The 18,196-nt window shown below is 41.4% G+C and overlaps 1 protein-coding gene across 2 annotated transcripts in view; it reads right to left on the reverse strand.

The window, feature by feature from the left end:
• Positions 1 to 18,196, reverse strand: part of ZCCHC17 (zinc finger CCHC-type containing 17) — a 68,031-nt gene that overhangs the window by 42,476 nt on the left and 7,359 nt on the right. The window contains exons 2-3 of one of the 2 annotated variants that reach the window (XM_007979664.3): positions 14,208 to 14,328; positions 4,406 to 4,463 (exon numbers count right to left, since the gene is read on the reverse strand). In XM_007979664.3, the coding sequence (XP_007977855.1) occupies positions 4,406 to 4,463; positions 14,208 to 14,273 (124 nt within the window). In that variant the 5' untranslated portion in view covers positions 14,274 to 14,328. Of the gene's footprint in view, positions 1 to 4,405; positions 4,464 to 14,207; positions 14,329 to 18,196 lie in introns of those variants that run through there. The other variant, XM_007979665.3, reaches the window with a different exon arrangement.

Here is an 18,196-nt window from a genome sequence, read left to right on the forward strand (position 1 = left end):
TGGGGCTTGCAGTGAGCCGAGATTGTGCCACTGCACACTGCAGCCTGGGCAACAGAGCAAGACTCCGTCTCAAAAAAAAAAAAAAAAAGAAATAATACAGAGGTTTTATGTACACTTTATCCAGTTTTCTCTAATGGTGACATTTTGGAAAACTATAGTACACTATCACAACCAAGATGCTGGCATTGATACTGTGGTATAAGAAATACATATACGATCTTTGTCCCTAGTTCCTGGCAGAGTTCCTAAAACCCTTGGACTACTCTGAGTGATAGAAGTGTCTTTTGTTATTCATTAAGTCCCTTAATGAGGTGACTATTGGTGGGTCCCTAGATAGCTTCAGAAACAGAGAAATCAAGGATGTGATTAGATAGGGTTATCCCAGCTACTTGGGAGGCTGAGGCAGGAGAAACGCTGGAACCCAGGAGGCAGACATTGTGGTGAGCCAGTATCGCACCACTGCATTCCAGCCTGGGCAACAGAGCTAGATTTCCTCTCAAAAGAAAAAAAGAAATTTCAGCCCTACCCTCTGACTTCTGGGAAGGGGAGAGGGGCTGGAGACTGAGCTATCACTGAAGGCCAATAATTTAATCAACCATGTCTATGTAACAGATCCTCCATATAAACCCCTAAGCAATGGAGTTTGGAGAGTTGGTGAATACATCCCTGTGGGGTCACAGAGTTACCACATGTCACCAAGAGGGTGACACACCCCAACTCCATGGGGACAAAAGCTTTGTACTCGGAACGCTTTGGGTCTCACCCTGTGTACTTCCTCATCTGACTGTTCATTTTTATCCTTTAAAATAAACTAATAGTAACTATAGCTTTTTTTTTAGTTCTGTGAGTCACTCTAGCAAATTACTAACTTTGGGGCAAAGTGCTGGGAATCCCAAAAATTGTAGCCAAGCGAGACAAAAGTGTAGGTAATCTGAGGATCCAATATTGGGGTTGGCATCTGAAGTGAGGACAGTCATGTGGGACTGAGGCCTTAACCATGTGGAATCTGACACTAACTCCCAGGTAATTAGTGTCAGAATTGAATTGAATTGTTGGACATCCAGTTGATGTTAGAGAATCAGAGAACCGGAGAATTGGTTGGTGTAGGAAAAAACATCTCAGATAAAATCGACTGGCTCTTGTTCAGATTTCCCCAGTTTTACCTGCACTCATTTGTGTTTGTGTATGTGTATGTACTTAGTTCCACGTAATTTTACCACATGTGCAGATTCATGTATACACTGCCACAGTTAAGATACAGAACAGGTCCCTCACCACAAGGATCCGTCCTATTGCTACTTCCTTCCCCTCCTTAATCCTTGTCAACCATTAAATAATTTGTTCTCCACTTAATTTTGTCATTTCAAGTATGTTACATAAAAATCTTTGCAAATCATATATTTGATATGGGACTAGTATCCAGAATATATGAGAAACACCTAACTCAACAATAAAAACAAAAATAACCAGGCAGGTGTGGTGGCTCACACCTTTAATCCCAGCACTCTGGGAGGCTGAGGAGAGCAGATCACCGGAGGACAGGAGTTCAAGACCAGTCTGGCCAACATGGCAAAACCCTGTCTCTACTAAAATGTAGCGGGGAGTGGTGGCACATGCTTGTAATCCCAGCTACTCAGGAAGCTGAGGCATGAAAATCACTTGAACTCAGGAGGCAGAGGTTGCAGTGAGCCAAGACTGCACCATTACACTCTAGCCTGGGCAATAGAGCGAGACTCTGTCTCAAAAAGAGAAAAGGATTTTGTATTAGTCTGTTCTTACACTGCTAATAAAGACATACGAGACTGGGTAATTTATCAAGGAAAGAGATTTAACTGACTCACAGTTCAGCATGGCTAGGGAAGTCTCAAGAAACTTAATGACCACGGGGAAAGGGGAAGCAAACACGTCCTTCTTCACAGGGCAGCAGGAAGGAGAATAAGTGCCCAGCGAATGATGGTTTTATAAGGGGTTTCCCTTATAAAAAGGGAAACCCCTTATAAAACCATCAGATCTTATGTCACTATGATGCGAACAGGATGGGGCAAACCACCCCCATGATTCAATTCTCTCCACCTGGTCCCTCCCACAACACATGGGGATTACGGGAACTACAATTCAAGATGAGATTTGGGTGGGGACACAGTCAAAATGTATCAGATTTGAATAGACATTTTCCCAGAAAAGATATACAAATGGCCAATAAACCCAAGAAAAGAGACTTAACATCATTAGCCATTAGGGAAATTCAAACCACAATGAGATGTCCCTGCACATCCATTAGGATGGCCATACCCAAAAAGATAATAACAAGTGTTAACAAAGATGTAAAGAAAGCAGAACTCTCATACATTGCTGGTAGGAATGTAAAATGGCGTGCTCACTTTGGAAAAACAGTTTGGCAGTTTCTCAAAAAGTTGAACACAGAGTTACCATATGACCCAGTATTTCTACTCCTAGGAATATACCCAATGAAAGCAAATATCCACACAAAAAGTTGTACACAAATATTTATAGCAACATTATTCATAATACTAAAGAAGTGGAAACAACCCAAATATCCATCAACTGATGGAATTGCAACAAATTAATTTGTAATGGCAATAAAAAAGAATGAAGTACATATTATAAAACAGATGAACCTTGAAAACACGCTAAGTAAAAGAAGTCAGTCACGAAAGACTATATACTGCATTATTCCATTTATAACAAATGTACAAAATAAGCAAATATAGAGATAAAATAGAATAATGGTTGCCTAAAGCTGGGGGCATACAGAGAATCTGGAGTGATGGCTAATGGGTACAGGGTTTCTTTTTATGGTGACAACAATGTTCTCAAAGTAGATCGTGGTGATGGTCACAAAACTCTGAATATACCAAAAAACCACTGAATTGTACACTTTAAGCAGGTGAAATGTGTGGTATGTGAATCATATCTCAAGTAAAACATAAGAATGCTATATAAATGGAATCATAAAGTGTATAACCTTTTGAGATTAGCTTTTTTCACTCAGTATAATTTCTGGAGATTGATTCAGGTTGTTGCATGTATGAATATTTTATTCTCATTCCTTTGTATTATTGAGTAATATCGCATTATATGAATCTACTAGTCTAAGTTACTTTTTAATCATACTGAGAATGAGTATCTTTTACTATAGTACCAAGTAATATTCTTTTCTCCTGTGAGTTGTTTTTTCACATCCTTGGCACCTTTTCCTAATACCCCCTTTGTATTAGTTCTTTATCATATGTACTACAAATTCTTTTTCCCAACTTAACTCTGCTTACAATGATTTTTGCAATTAAATTTTTAATTTTTATGTAGTGAAATATTCTTCTAGATTTTCTTCTAGTACTCTTAATGGCTTTTAAAAAAATTAAAATCTTTAATTAAATCTTAACTTATTTTAGCATAAGAAGTTAGCAAGTAGAATCTTTGGATCCACCAGCAGTGTGATATAGTAGAAAGATCCAGGGGCTAGGAATCAGAAGGACTGGGTTCTAGTCTTGGCTATGCCACTACCTAGCCCACTCTGGGCAGACAACCAGTCTGTGGAACCTGCCTTTTATGCTTAACATAGTTTTGGTAAATAAATAAGATTATAGACTTATAACAGGATTCTCAAAAAATGTTCAACAGATGCCTCTTTATGAAAAAAACTTAAAACATTATATATATATATATATGCTTGTATCACTTACAATACTATTCTCATTTCATGCGCTATCTACTAGAAAACTCACACTGTCAGCCTCAGACAGCGGTAGCTTGCCCTCCCGCAAATCCTGTGTCTAAAGAAGTCAAGTGGGCCGGGCACGGTGGCTCAAGCCTGTAATCCCAGCACTTTGGGAGGCCGAGATGGGTGGATCACGAGGTCAGGAGATTGAGAGCATCCTGGCTAACCTGGTGAAACCCCGTCTCTACTAAAAAATACAAAAAACTAGCCGGGCAAGGTGGCGGGCGCCTGTAGTCCCAGCTACTAGGGAGGCTGAGGCAGGAGAACGGCATAAACCCGGGAGGCGGAGCTTGCAGTGAGCTGAGATCCGGCCACTGCACTCCAGCCTGGGCGACAGAGCGAGACTCCGTCTCAAAAAAAAAAAAAAAAAAAAAAAAAAAAAAAGAAGTCAAGTGATTTGCCTAGGGTCACAGGTGAGGTCTAAAGAGGAGCTGGTTTCAGAAGTAAACCCAATTAGCTATACCTCAGCCTTCCTCCTGAGTCAGAGACCACCATTCTTCTGCTCGCTAAAAATGAACTGTCATCTTGTATTCATATCTATATTAAAAAGAAAACAAATGAATGAAAAACTACTGTCTGAAAAATGTACAGCTTATAATTAGGAGGTGGTGGGGTGTTAGCAGAGAGTAGAATCAGAGGGCTGAATTTCAAGTTATAGGCTCCTACCTTGCTTCCGACAGCCTGGGATTTTGATAAAGGCCCCATAGTCTGTCACCATAGCAACCTATAAAGATGGGGGAAAAAATCAATGTCACATAAATAAGAATCTTTCTTTTGTAGCATTTAACCTAGTCTCCCCAAATTTGTACTTCATATTGACTGCCTCTGTATGCTATAAAACTGCCTAAAAATGATGCTCTGTCAAACATTCTTTCTGGGTTTTTTTGAAATTTAGACTGACAGGTATGTGTGTACACATTAAAAACACTGGTGAGATTAGAGTGTTGTCACATGGTGTGATGATACTGAGGAATACTCAAATCCTATACCCAGTAAAATCAACAACGGAGTTTCATGAACAAAGGGAACATATTGATATTACCAAAGGAGTTTCATGAACAAAAGGAACAAAAAGCAAAAAACCAGGTAATAAAGTTACGTTTTATATTAGCTAGGACTGAGGCCTCCAAACCCAATACAGAGAACTTTAATAAATTTGGGATGGATCATGCAGGGCATTCCTCCCCTCATACCTGAACTTCAAATCAAACCACAGCATACAATCTGTTACATTTAACTCCAAGTCTGAGTCTTGGGTTTCATCAAGACAACTAGATAAAAAGTCAATACATACACATCTGACAGAACCTGATCTAATCAGAGAGAAAGAGTTGTCCCCCCAGTCTTCTGCAGAGTTGTCTAAGATGAAGAAGTTAGAGGCTTGATGGGTCGATGTAACAGGCAACCAATAAATGCTCGTGATGAAAGGCCCAGAACCCTTGCCAGATAAATCATTAACCCAAGCTCTAGCTCTCTCTTCCCTCTGTAGCCTACCCCATCCCCCCAACCTGTGGATTGAGGGTAATGTTGTCACTATATACTGAATTTAACACTAAATGTTTATTTGTAAAATATTCAATATAATCTTACATATATAAACTTTATTCTTTTCAGTGGCTTTAATTAGCTGCTTCATCTTGAGCACTGTTTCAGCTTCACCATAACTAAAACAAGGGGAGTAAATAAAACAATCCCAACTACACTGCTATTTACTAATATATACTGAATACTCACTATATGCAAAATAATATTAAAAATGCTTTGCATGGTCCTCATGTCACTGTATGGAGTTGGTACTATTATTCCCATTCAATAGATGACAAAAAGATGTATGAAGAGATTAAGTAACTTATCGGAGATCCAAAGCTAAATAAGTAGCAGAGCTGAGATTTGAATCCGGAATCTTAAATACACTAGAGTTGCTCACGGGTTCTAACTATAAAATTCTAATGGCCAAAAGCAATGTGGTATCCGATATCCAATCTGTTCCTAGCAACAATCCTAGAAAGCATATACAGTAGATCTTATGCTGCAAATGAAGTGGAATAGTATAGGTGTATCTGGGTGCTATGCCATGTGCCTATAGTCCCAGCTACTCCAGGGGCTGAGGCTGGAGGGTGGCCTGAGCCCAGTTGAGTCCAGCCTGGATAACATAGCAAGACCCCATCTCCAAAAAAGCATTTAAAAAAATAAAAGAAAAAATAACAGTATAGGTAAAGAAAGTGAACAGGCTTTGGAGTGAAAGATGTGGCTTCTAATCCTAGCTCTGCCATTTCCTACCTGTGGGATCTTGCACACGACTTGCCTTTCAGGGCCTAAGTTCCCATTTGTTCTCACTTTGCTGCTGCAGATAACAAATGATGTACATAAAGTGATTGACATAGGTATATGGCACATAATGGACATTCGTGTAGCTTTTCAATAATTTACAGTCTAAGACACTGAAGCACAAAAAGATTAGTGACTGGTAGGAAGGCACACAACTACTTAAGAGTTAGGGAGGCCAGGCGTGGTGGCTCATGCCTGTAATCGTAGCACTTTGAAAGGGTGAGGCAGGTGGATCACCTGAGGTCAGGAGTTCGAGACCAGCCTGGCCAACATGGTGAAACCCCGTCTTTACTAAAAAAATACAAAAATTAGCTGGGTCAGTTGGTGGGTGTCTGTAATCCCAGCTACTTGGGAGGCTGAGGCAGAAGAATCACTTGAACCTGGGAAGCAGAGGTTGCAGTGAGCCAAGATGGCGCCACTGTACTCCAGCCTGGGCAACAAGAACAATACTTCGTCTCAAAAAAAAAAAAAAAAAAAAAAAAGTTAGGAATAGAACCTAGAACCTCGGTCCCTTGACTACCTAGTACAGTGCCTTATACTTCACCAAATATCATCATTACCCACTTCAATGTTAGGATGGAAATAGATAAAAACTTTCATTCTCATTTTTTAATGGAGACATTGGGACTGAGCACTTGAATTAACTCTCCAAGACACAACATGAAGAATGGGTTACAAACCAAAAGTTCTAAACTCATGTTTTATACTGATGAACATGCTATGCTGGGTTAAGAACCAGAGAGTCCCAAAGAAACAGTACAATCACACAGACACTTAAAATCAAGGCAAGGTAGAGCCAATGAAATGACTTTAGAGATTAGCTGGTCCAGTTCTACCATGTTTCAAATGAGGAATGTAGAGATCAGAGATACAAAGTGCTTACCTGAGTTTACAAAGCAATTTGTTCTTTGTAAGAGAGGGCCACATAATAAAGATAAGTCTCCCAATTTTTAATTGAAATAAAAGCAAATCCCTTCTTTCTGGACCAACTGAAGGCATTTTGGTTTTTGTTCCACAGTTCTAGAAAGCGGACTGAAAAGTCTCATACTGTGTAACAACATTATTAAAGAGCATAATCATCCAACAAACTTAAAAGTAGCATCTGGGTCAGGCACAGTGGCTCACACCTATAATCCCAGCACTGTGAGAGGCTGAGGCAGGTGGATCACTTGATGCAAGGAGTTCAAGACCAGCCTGGCCAACATGGCAAAACCCCATCTCTACTAAAAATACAAAATTTAGCTGGGCATGGTGGCACATGCCTGTAATCCCAGCTACTTGGGTAGTTGAGGCACAAGAATTGTTTGAACCCAGGAGGTCACGGTTGCAGTGAGCCAAGATCATGCGACTGCACTTCAGCCTGGGTGACAGAGCAAGACTCTGTCAATAAATAAATAAGTGAATAAATAAATAAACAAATCTGGAAGTTAGAGCCAAAATCCCCTCGTTGCTGTAAATTAAGACAATCTCACTTTTCAATCCTGAAGCTCCAGTGTCACATTACGGTCTTTAGAGGTAATGTAACAGACCTTAATTTGGCCTCTCCCAAAAGGAAAGGTTAATATGCTCCAGAATGGATGCACTCAACTGTTTAGGCATTGTTTCAGATTTCTAGCGTCAGGTGTTTTCATCACTGTCTCTCCTAGAGTGCAGTCACACCTGCCATAGATGATCATGCAGTCTGCCTGGTGTCCCAACAATAATTAGTCAAATAGCTCAGGGGAAAAAATTCAACAACTCTCTCAACTGAACTCATCAGAGCTTGGGTAAAATAAATTTCCCATCTTCAGATTATAGGTGGCAAAAGGCCCTGAAACTTGTTATCACCATAATCTAAATGAAGAATTTGAGGCTCAGGGGCATAAGTTACTTGTCAAAAGTCACTAAGTTAAATAGTAGCACAGTCAAGTACAACACAGACTTTTTTTTTTTTACTTGTAGTCCAATGCTACTTCGACCCTACCAACATGAATCTCCCCTCAGCATTTCTTTGGCTATGGGAAGCCTAAGCCAAATCCCAAGTCTCACTGTTATGCTTGTACCCCCTACCATGTATTAATATAATGCACTCTGCTACCAACATGCTTCTCAGAGAATGAGAGGATGAATATTGGCTTCTCAGCTACTTAATTACTAGGTCCCAAATCCCTGCTGAGTTCACCAAGAGAAGTGCTGGGACATGGGCTGAAACACCACCTTCTTCAAAGACAACTAGTCCTATGAGGCTTGGGCTCCACTTTAAGCACTTACCTACTATGTACAAGACACCACGTCAGGTACTGTGAAATAAAGACAACTTTAAAAAAGGGATGCCCAGTCATTTTAAATGAATTTGAAGTAGTTACCAAGACATATGAGACAATCATGGCCTCTGCTCTACAGTAACTCACAATATAGTAGTGGTGAGAGACACATACAAGTAATAAAAATACAAGACAGACTAGGATAAATGCTGTAACAGAAGTGTACAAACAAATGACCGTAGAACCACCAAATTTATCTATATTCCTCCTATAACTCAATTCAGTCAAAATAATTCTCTTGATTGGGTGCGGTGCCTCATGCCTATAATCCCAGCACTCTGGGAGGCCAAGGCAGATGGATCACTTGAGGTCAGGAGTTCGAGACCAGCCTGGTCAACATGGTGAAAACCCATCTCTACTAAAAATACAAAAATTAGCTAGATGTGGTGGCATGCGCCTGTAATTTCAGCACTTTGAGAGGCCGAGGTGGGCGGATCACGAGGTCAGGAGATTGAGACCATCCTGGCTAACACGGTGAAACCCCGTCTCTACTAAAAAATGCAAAAAATTAGCTGGACATGGCGGCGGGCGCCTGTAGTCCCAGCTACTTGAGAGGCTGAGGCAGGAGAATGGCGTGAACCCGGGAGGCGGAGCTTGCAGGGAGCTGAGATCGCACCACTGCACTCCAGCCTGGGCGACTGAGCGAGACTCGTCTCAAAAAAAAAAAAAAAGAATTCTCTTATGGGTCTTTTTGGTTCCTCCGTACATTTATGTAAAATTGGACAACCCCAGCTGCAGTTTAGCAGAAAGTAAACTTGGAAAGAGGATCTGATTTAGAATCCTAGCTTTGCCATTTATTAATCAATGGACGATTACTTAACTTCTGAGAAGAGTCTCTTGATCTATCAGAGTTAACAATTTCTTTAGGGAGATTCAATAACACAGAATGTGTGAAAGTGCTAGCATAGATTAGGCTTACACATTTTTTTTTTCAATTTTAAGGTAACTCCTCTTCTTTGTAAATATTGGATACTCATTAAATGTTCATTGGATGAATATTCTGAAAAGTTTCTTCGTTCCAATTTATCATATTTCTCTTTCCCTAACTCCAAGTCACTTCTAAACCATCCCTTTTCAAAATATGCTACTGAAATAGTAAGTTAGAACTATAAAGTTCTCTCTGAACATTCCTAAAGACCATCCATCCTTGATAGTAATATACAAAACCTACACTAATTCAAGCTCCATCTCATATAAGAAAAAGCTGTAAGTGGTCGGGCACAGTGGCTCACGCCTGTAATCCCAGCACTTTGGAAGGCTGAGGTGGGCGGATCACCTGAGGTCAGGAGTTTGAAATCAGCCTGGCCAACATGGCAAAACTCTACAATACAAAAAATTAGCTGGGCGTGGTGGCTGATGCCTGTAGTCCCAGCTACTCTGGAGGCTGATGCAGGAGAATCACTTGAACCCGGGAGGTGGAGGTTGCAGTGAGCCAAGATTGCATCACGCCATTGCACTGGGCGACAGAGCGAGACTCTATCAAAAAAAAAAAGGAAGGGAGGGAGGAGAGGAAAGGAAGGAAGAAAGGTAGGGAAGGGAGGGGAGGGGAGGGGAGGAAGGAAGGGCCAGCTGTATGTTAGGATCCACTTTAGAAATCTGAGTTATTCTGTGGAAAGCAGAGTGTTCTTCCCCTTCTTTTGTGCAGCACCTGATGAGTGAGGGCTTCATGATCAGAAAAATCAGTTTCACCTCCAGTGCTACACTTCCTTCTTCTGAGCTCTGGTACCTTACTAACCTCTGAGGATACCATGAGCCATAAAGAAAAAGGACAGAGGCTTTAAAGAGCAGAGTTGTTTGCTATTTGTTAAAATGGTATTATCCTTTGTATCTTGACTATTATATTACAAGTTGGGATCAACTTAACAGAAGTCAAGAGCCACAATTATCTATAACTGACTGACAGTCACAAAGTCTATCCTCCAAGACCTCACATTATTAGGAAGTAAAACTTCTGTCAACCATACAAAGCAAGTCTGAATGCCAACTATGAATATCAAGCACAAATGATACCATTAAAATACTACCGGCTCAGGCCAGTTGTGATGGCTTATGCCTGATCCCAGCACTTTGGGAGGCTGAGGCGGGCAGATCGCTTGAGCTCAGGAGTTTAAGACCAGCCTGGACAACATAGTGAGACCTTGTCTCTACAGAAAAATTAGCCAGGTGTGGTGGTGTGTACCTGTAGTCCCAGCTACCTCAGGGGCTGAGTGGGAGGATCACTTAAAACCCAGGAGGTGGAGGTTGCAGTGAGCCAAATCACACCACTGCAGTTCAGTCTGGGCAACAAAGTGAGACCTTGTCTTAAAAAAAAAAAAAAAAAAAAAAAAAAAAAAAAAAAAAAAAGAGGCCCAGTGGCTCACATCTGTAATCCCAGCACTTTGGGAGGCCGAGGCGGGTGGATCACCTGAGCTCAGGAGACTAGCCTGGCCAACATGGTGAAACCCTATCTCTACTAAAAGTACAAAATTTAGCTGGGTGTGGTGGCGGGCGCCTGTAATCCCAGCTACTTAGGAGGCTGAGGCAGGAGAACTGCTTGAACCCGGGAGGCAGAGGCTGCAGTGAGCAGTTGCAGTGAGCCAAGATTGCACCATTGCACTCCAACCTGGGCAACAAGAGCAAAACTCCCTCTCAAAAAAAAAAAAAAACTACATGCTCTTACAAGACACTGAAAACAATTTTTTGGCTTTACTTTCACTTCAAGAGGAGGGAGCCAACATTAATTAATTCCTACTATGTCTCAGGCATTGTATTTTTATAGATGATAGCTTATTTAACCATCACAGTAATTCTATGGAAGAGAATTACTGTGAATAAATGGAATCTCCATTTAACAAACAAGAAAACTGAGGCTCAAAGACATTAAGTGACACCTTAAAGGCTCACATAGTAAGCAAAAGAGCTGGGACTAGAATCCTGATTTTGTCTGGTTTCAAAGCCTCTGCTCTTGAAACAAATATAATGCCTTCTCTACCAAAGGTTGATAATTCATTCAGTCATCAAAGATGTATCAAACACTTAGCATTTTCTACCCATCCACCTAAGATTGAGATATACAACAAAACAGACAGAACTCTGCCCTCATGGAGCTTAGCGTCTTGTGAGGAAGATAGACATTAAACAAGTATATAATTAAATACAGTGTGAACCTATTTATTGACGATGAGTAAAAAAATTTCTGAGGAGACAATATTAGGGCTGAGACCTAAAGGATGAATACAAGATGATGGAAAAGTGGGTAGTTAAAAGGAAGAATGTCTTAGTCTGTTTGTGCTGCTATAACAAAATACCATAGAAATTTATTTCTCACAGTTCTGGAGGCTGGGAAGTTTAAGATCAAGGTGCCAGCAGACTCTGTGTTTGATAAGGGCTCACTGTCTGCTTCCAAGATGGCACCTTATATCCCTGTGTCCTTTGGAGGTGATAAATGCTGTGTCTTCCCACAGTAGAAGGAATGGAGGGGCCAGGCAACTCTCTGTAGCCTCTTCCATAAGGGCATTAATCACATTTACAAGGGCAGAGCCTTCATGACTTAACCACTTCCCAAGTGATTAATACTTCTTAATACCACCTCTTAATACCCTCACGTTGGGGACTAAAGTTCAACATGAACTTTGGTATTTCTCCAATATTCACTTTGAAGCCTAATCCCCAAATTCAATGGTATCAAGAGGTGGGGCCTTTAGGCTCTGCCCTCATGAATGGATGAATGCCTCATAAAAGGGCTCAAAAGGGTGAGTTCACTCCTTCTGTCCCTTCCGTCATGTGAGGACGCAGCATTTCTTTCCTCCAGAGGATGCAGCAGAAAGATGCCATTTTGGAAACAGAGAGTAGTCTTCATCAGACACCAAATCTGCTGAGAACTTGATCTTAGATTTCCCAGCCTCCAGAACCGTGAGAAATAAATTTCTGTTCTTTATAAATTACCCAATCTCAGGTATTTTGTTACAGCAGCACAGACTAAAAAAAACAAAAAAACAAAAAACCGCATGTGCAAAAATCCTAAAGAGACAGCAAGAACTGAGACTGTTCAAAGCTATTAAGGAGGCCAGTGTGCCTTGACTATGAGCAGGGTAGCACAGACAACATTCTGAGAGCACGCAGTGGTAAGCTGTGGAAGGTCCATGTCTGTATTCAATTGTAATGAGAAGCTTCTGAAGGGCTGTGAGAAAGAAAAATGTCCAACCTACTTTAAAAATCTTATTCTAGGCCAAGCACAGTGGCTCATGCGTATAACCCCAGGACTTTGGGAGGCTGAAGTGGGAGTATCACTTAAGCCCAGGAATTTGAGACCAGCCTGGGCAACATAGTGAGACCCCATCTCAATTTTTTCTTTTTTGAGACAGAGTCTCACTGTGTCGCCCAGGCTGGAGTGCAGGGGCGCAATCTCGGCTCACGGCAAGCTCCGCCTCCCAGGTTCACGCCATTCTCCTGCCTCAGCCTCCCGAGTAGCTGGGACTACAGGCGCCCACCACCTCGCTCGGCTAATTTTTTTGTATATTTAGTAGAGACGGGGTTTCACCATGTTAGCCAGGATGGTCTCGATCTCCTGACCTCGTGATCCTCCCACCTCGGCCTCCCAAAGTGCTGGGATTACAGGCGTGAGCCACCGTGCCCGGCCCCATCTCAATTTTTTAAAAAGAATTGAAAAAAAAAAAAATCTTATGCTAGCTGCAATGTGAAGAATAGATTGGAGAGGAGCTACAATGAAGCAGGGATCCTAGTAAAGACGAGGCAAAAGATGGAGAGTTTTAACTAATAGGGTGCCAAGGGGATAAAGAAGTACACAGACTACAGATATAATTAGGACTTGCAAACAGACTAGAGTGGGAGGGAAAATCAAAATCAAATCAAGAAGAGAGCTCAAGGATGATGGCCAGATGTGTAGTCTGGGAACCTGCAGGATAGTGGTTCTATTTGTTGAAGTGAAAACGTCTAGAAGAGAAACAATTTGTTGAGTGTCTTGGTATGTTCTGTGTTACTTTAACAGAATACCAGGGACTTGATAATTTATAAAGAACTGAAATTTATTTGGCTCATAGTTCTGAAGGTTGGAAAGTCCAAGAGCAAGGTGCCAGCATCTGGCAAGAATCTTCTTGTTGTGTCATCCTATGGTGGAAGGTAAGAGGGTAAGGAGAGAAAGAAATCCCAGCACTTTGGGAGGCCGAGAAGGGTGGATCACGAGGTCAGGAGATCGAGACCATCCTGGCTAACACGGTGAAACCCCGTCTCTACTAAAAAATACAAAAAACTAGCCAGGCAAGGTGGCGGGCACCTGTAGTCCCAGCTACTCGTGAGGCTGAGGCAGGAGAATGGCGTGAACCCAGGAGGCGGAGCTTGCAGTGAGCTGACATCCGGCCACTGCACTCCAGCCTGGGCGACAGAGCGAGACTCCATCTCAAAAAAAAAAAAAAGGAGAGAAAGAGATCAAACTCACAGCCTCAAGTCTTTCAATAATTGGCATTAATCCATTCAGGAGGTGGAGCCCTCATGACCTAAATACCTCCTACTAGGCCCTACCTCCCAACGTTGATGCACTGGAGATTAAGTTTCTGAAACATGCTTTTTAGGGTACACATTCAAACCACAGCGGTGAAAAAATAAATTAATTTTAAAACATAAATTAGACATGCTGGTATTCCACTGACGATGTCAACTACACACTTAAATATCTGGAGCTTAGAGAAGGCACATGTGATTGCCACACGTTCCGTTGGCCCTTCCCATTTAAGCTGTAACGCTCAAGATAGACTTAAGTGGACAGGAACATCAAACCCAGTTGTCACCCTCAATCTATTCTTAACATAAATGGAGAGTTTTCAAAGCACAAAAGAATATACCTCTCCTTGGAAAATAGTGTAGAGAGCAGGCAAGTTTTCCATGGTCTCAGGCCTTCCCGAATTCATCCTTAATATTCTATGGCTCCTCCATTTCTCTTCTATTAAAGCTAACACAAGTGTCCTGTCATAAAGAAATTAGACACCAATTAGATATCTGCGTTAAAGAAATGAATATGCACATAATCCACAGCTATTCTCTACAGAATAATACCACTAGGTTTAATACCATACACTTTTATCCAAATCTCTTTTGTTTATTCTAATTGTGGGGAATTTTGGAAACCTTGATCCTATTTCTTAACAATTTATTAGTTACCCAAGGCTATTAGGCTACTAATTTTGTTGTGTTTGGTTTTTTAAATTGCTATTTTTGCTATTTTTTTGCCAGGGGAAGAATTTTGGGGGAGGGTGGGAAAAGAAGGTAAGTATGTTTGACCAGATCTCAAAAAAATGGAATAACAGAAATAAAAACATTAATGGAGCACTTACTATGTCCAGGCACTGTGCTAAGCACTAGACAAGCAATCTCATTTAATTCTCAAAACTCAGGCTGGGTATGGTGGCTCACATCTGTAATCCCAGCACTGTGGGAGCTGAGGTGGGAGGATCCCCTGAGGTCAGCAGTTCCAGACCAGCCTGGCCAACATGGCGAAATCCCATCTCTACTAAAAATACAAAAATTAGCCAGGCATGGTGGTGGGTGCCTGTAGTCCCAGCTACTTGGGAGGCTGAAACAGGAGAATCACTTAAACTGGGGAGGCAGAGGCTGCAGTGAGCTGAGATCACACCACGGCACTCCAGCCCGGGGAATAGAGTGAACCCCATCTCAAAAACAAAACAAAACAAAACAAAAAAAATTCTCAAAACTCTTAAAATGTAGGTTATGTTACTATTATATTATACAGATGAGAGAACAAAGGCTCCAAAAGTCAAATTACTAAGCATGTCAAAAAGCCAGGAAATGGGGAGTCAAACTGGCTGACACCAGAGTCCATTCTCTTACCTACTATGCTAGGTGTTAAATCTGAAATGACTTCAAAGAGAAAAGGTCTTACATTTTTTTTCTTGATAAAATTAAAACACACATACACACTGTAAAAGTTCAGATAATAAAAAAAATTCAGCTAATACATTAATAATAAAGAAAATGAAAGAAAATTAAATCATCTGTAATTCAATTTGATTTATATTCTTAGTTTTTTTTTATATGTAGAAGTGGTTTTTTAATGGAATCATGAAATCATTAACATTTTCTTATAGCAATTCATATACATCCACAACTTTTTGTTAACACCTACCTAATAATCCATTGTTGGATGTACCAAATTTATTTAACTATATCTAAATTATGTGAAAATGCAGATCGCAGTTCAGTCAGTCTGAGGTGTTACCTGAGATAATGCATTTTCAACCAGCTACTAGGTGACGCTGATGCTGCCTAAGTAGCAAAACTTACAGCTTTGGATACTTACCTTAGAGATAATCTTGCTCAGTCTCCTGATTTTAAACAGAGAGGAAACCAGCAATCTAGCAGCTCTTAAACATGCCTCTTTACTCTGTTGGATAAATCACTGCCAAGATAAATCTAATGGTACTATCCTCAGTTCTCTTTCCTCCCAATTACACCTGACACCAGTAAAACCTGAAATTATTTTTCTTGTGTTTTCACAGGTAAATACTTTCTTCTCTCCTCAACCCTCACTGCTTCCTTTCACTTTCAGAGGATGACTTGATGTCCTGCTTTTGGTAAGTATTCCTGATTGACAATGACCATCCATTAAGTAGACAGCTTCACTTGAAACAGAAATGAAAGAAAATCCTGTCAGGACATCCAAACCCTTGTTCTAGTATTATCCCATAGCTCAGGAACACCCTTGTCCTCAAGTTCCATAAGACAATCTTACATCCTTATAATAAACTTGCCCTTTTCTGCTTAGGTCAGCCAAAGTGTCTTTTTATTACTTTACTAAAGTACACAGAGATAATACAGGCAGATTCGTCAGTTCTTGAGAAATAGCTCATAAACAGGTTAATTCCAAGTTTTACATTCTGGTTAAATCCTGCCTCTTCCATTTCATAGCAATACAGTCTCATCTCTAGCCTGTCCCTTCCCTCTGTCCAGTATCCCTTATCTCACATGCTAGAATAGGAGTTATTAATCTATCAGGTTCTATTAGGAGACTTTTATTATCCCTCCAATACTTGAAACATACAGAATCCACAGGGGCACCAGCAGCTGAAACATCTAAATTAACTTCAAACATCTTAATCTATCATCTGTTCCTCTGCACACAAAGGTCATAGGCCAGATGCAGTGGCTCACGCCTGTAATCCCAGCACTTTGGGAGGCCAAGGCAAGTGGATCATCTGAGGTCAGGAGTTCGAGACCAGCCTGGCCAACATGGTGAAACCCCATCTCTACTAAAACACAAAAAATGAGCCAGGTATGGTGGTGCACACCTGTGGTCCCAGCTACCTGGGAGGCTGAGGCAGGGGAATTGCTTGAACCTGGGTGGCAGACGTTGCAGTGAGCCGAGATTGCGCCACTGCACTCCAGCCTGGTGACACAGTGAGACTCCATCTCAAAAAAAAAAAAAAGAATAAAAATTAGCCAGGCATGATGGCGGGCACCTGTAATCCCAGCTACGCTGGAGGCTGAGGCAGGAGAATCGCTTGAACCGGGGAGGCAGACGCTGCAGTGAGCCAAGATTGGGCCACTGCACTCCAGCCTAGGCAACAGAGCAAGATTCCGTCTCAAAAAAAAAAAAAAAAAGGTCAAAAGCAGAAATGAATTTACATTGTTGCTTACAGACTTCTGCTGTGATCAGCATATAAAAAGCTAGGTTTAGTGCTCCCAGATTTGCACCTCCTGTAGGACGGTGGCCTAAGAAACCCCGTGCAATTCTTCAAGAAGCAAACTGGGGCCAGGTGCAGTGGCTCAGGACTGTAATCCCAGCACTTTGGGAGGCTAAGGCAGGAGGATCACTTGAGGCCAGGAGTTCAAGACCAGCCTGGACAACATGGCGAGATTTTATCTCCACTTTAAAAAAGAAAAAATCAGCCAGGCAGGGTGGCTCACGCCTGTAATCCCAGTACTTTGGGAGGCCAAGGCGGGCGGATCACAAGGTCAAGAGATCAAGACCATCCTGGCCAACATGGTGAAACCCCGTCTCTACTAAAAATACAAAAATTAGCTGGGTGTAGTGGCACGCACCTGTAGTCTCAGGTACTTGGGAAGCTGAGGCAGGAGAATTGCTTGAACCCAGGAGGCAGAGACTGCAATGAGCCAAGATCGTGCCACTACAGTCTGGCCTGGCGACAAAGTGAGACTCCGTCTCCAAAAAGAAAAAAAAGAAAAAAATCAGCCAGGTGTGGTGACATCAGCCTAAAATCCCAGCTACTTTGGAAGCTGAAGCAAGAGGATCACTTGAGCCAAGGAGATCAAGGCTGCAGTGAGGTACGATTATGCCAATGCAATCCAGCCTGGGCAACACAGTGAGACCTTATCTCATAAAAACTGGCATGCATTTTTGAGAGAAAGCCTGAAATATAACAGTACAGTACCCCCCCCCATCCACAGCTGTACTTTCCACAGTTGCCGTTACTCACAGTCTACCACGCTCCAAAAACACCAAATGAAAAATTCCAGAAATAAACAATTCATAAGTTTAATACTATTATGTTGTTCTTATTAGTGTGATGAAATCTTGTGCCATCCCACTCTGTTCCATCTGGGATATGAATCATCCCCTTTGTCCAGCGTATCCATGCTGCATACACTAGTCACTTAGTGTATATTAAGTGCCCATTAGTCACATAGTAGCCATCTTGGTTATCAGACTGACTGTTGAAGTATCTCTGCTTGTGTTCAAAGAATCCTTTCTTTACTTAATAATGGCCACAAAGCAGAGTAGTAATGCTGGCAATTTCGGTATGCCAAAGAGAAGCTGTAAAGTGCTTCCTTTAAGTGAAAAAGTGAAAGTTCTCAA

The sequence above is a fragment of the Chlorocebus sabaeus genome, chromosome 20 (assembly GCF_047675955.1).
Source record: "Chlorocebus sabaeus isolate Y175 chromosome 20, mChlSab1.0.hap1, whole genome shotgun sequence".
NCBI lineage: Eukaryota > Metazoa > Chordata > Mammalia > Primates > Cercopithecidae > Chlorocebus > Chlorocebus sabaeus.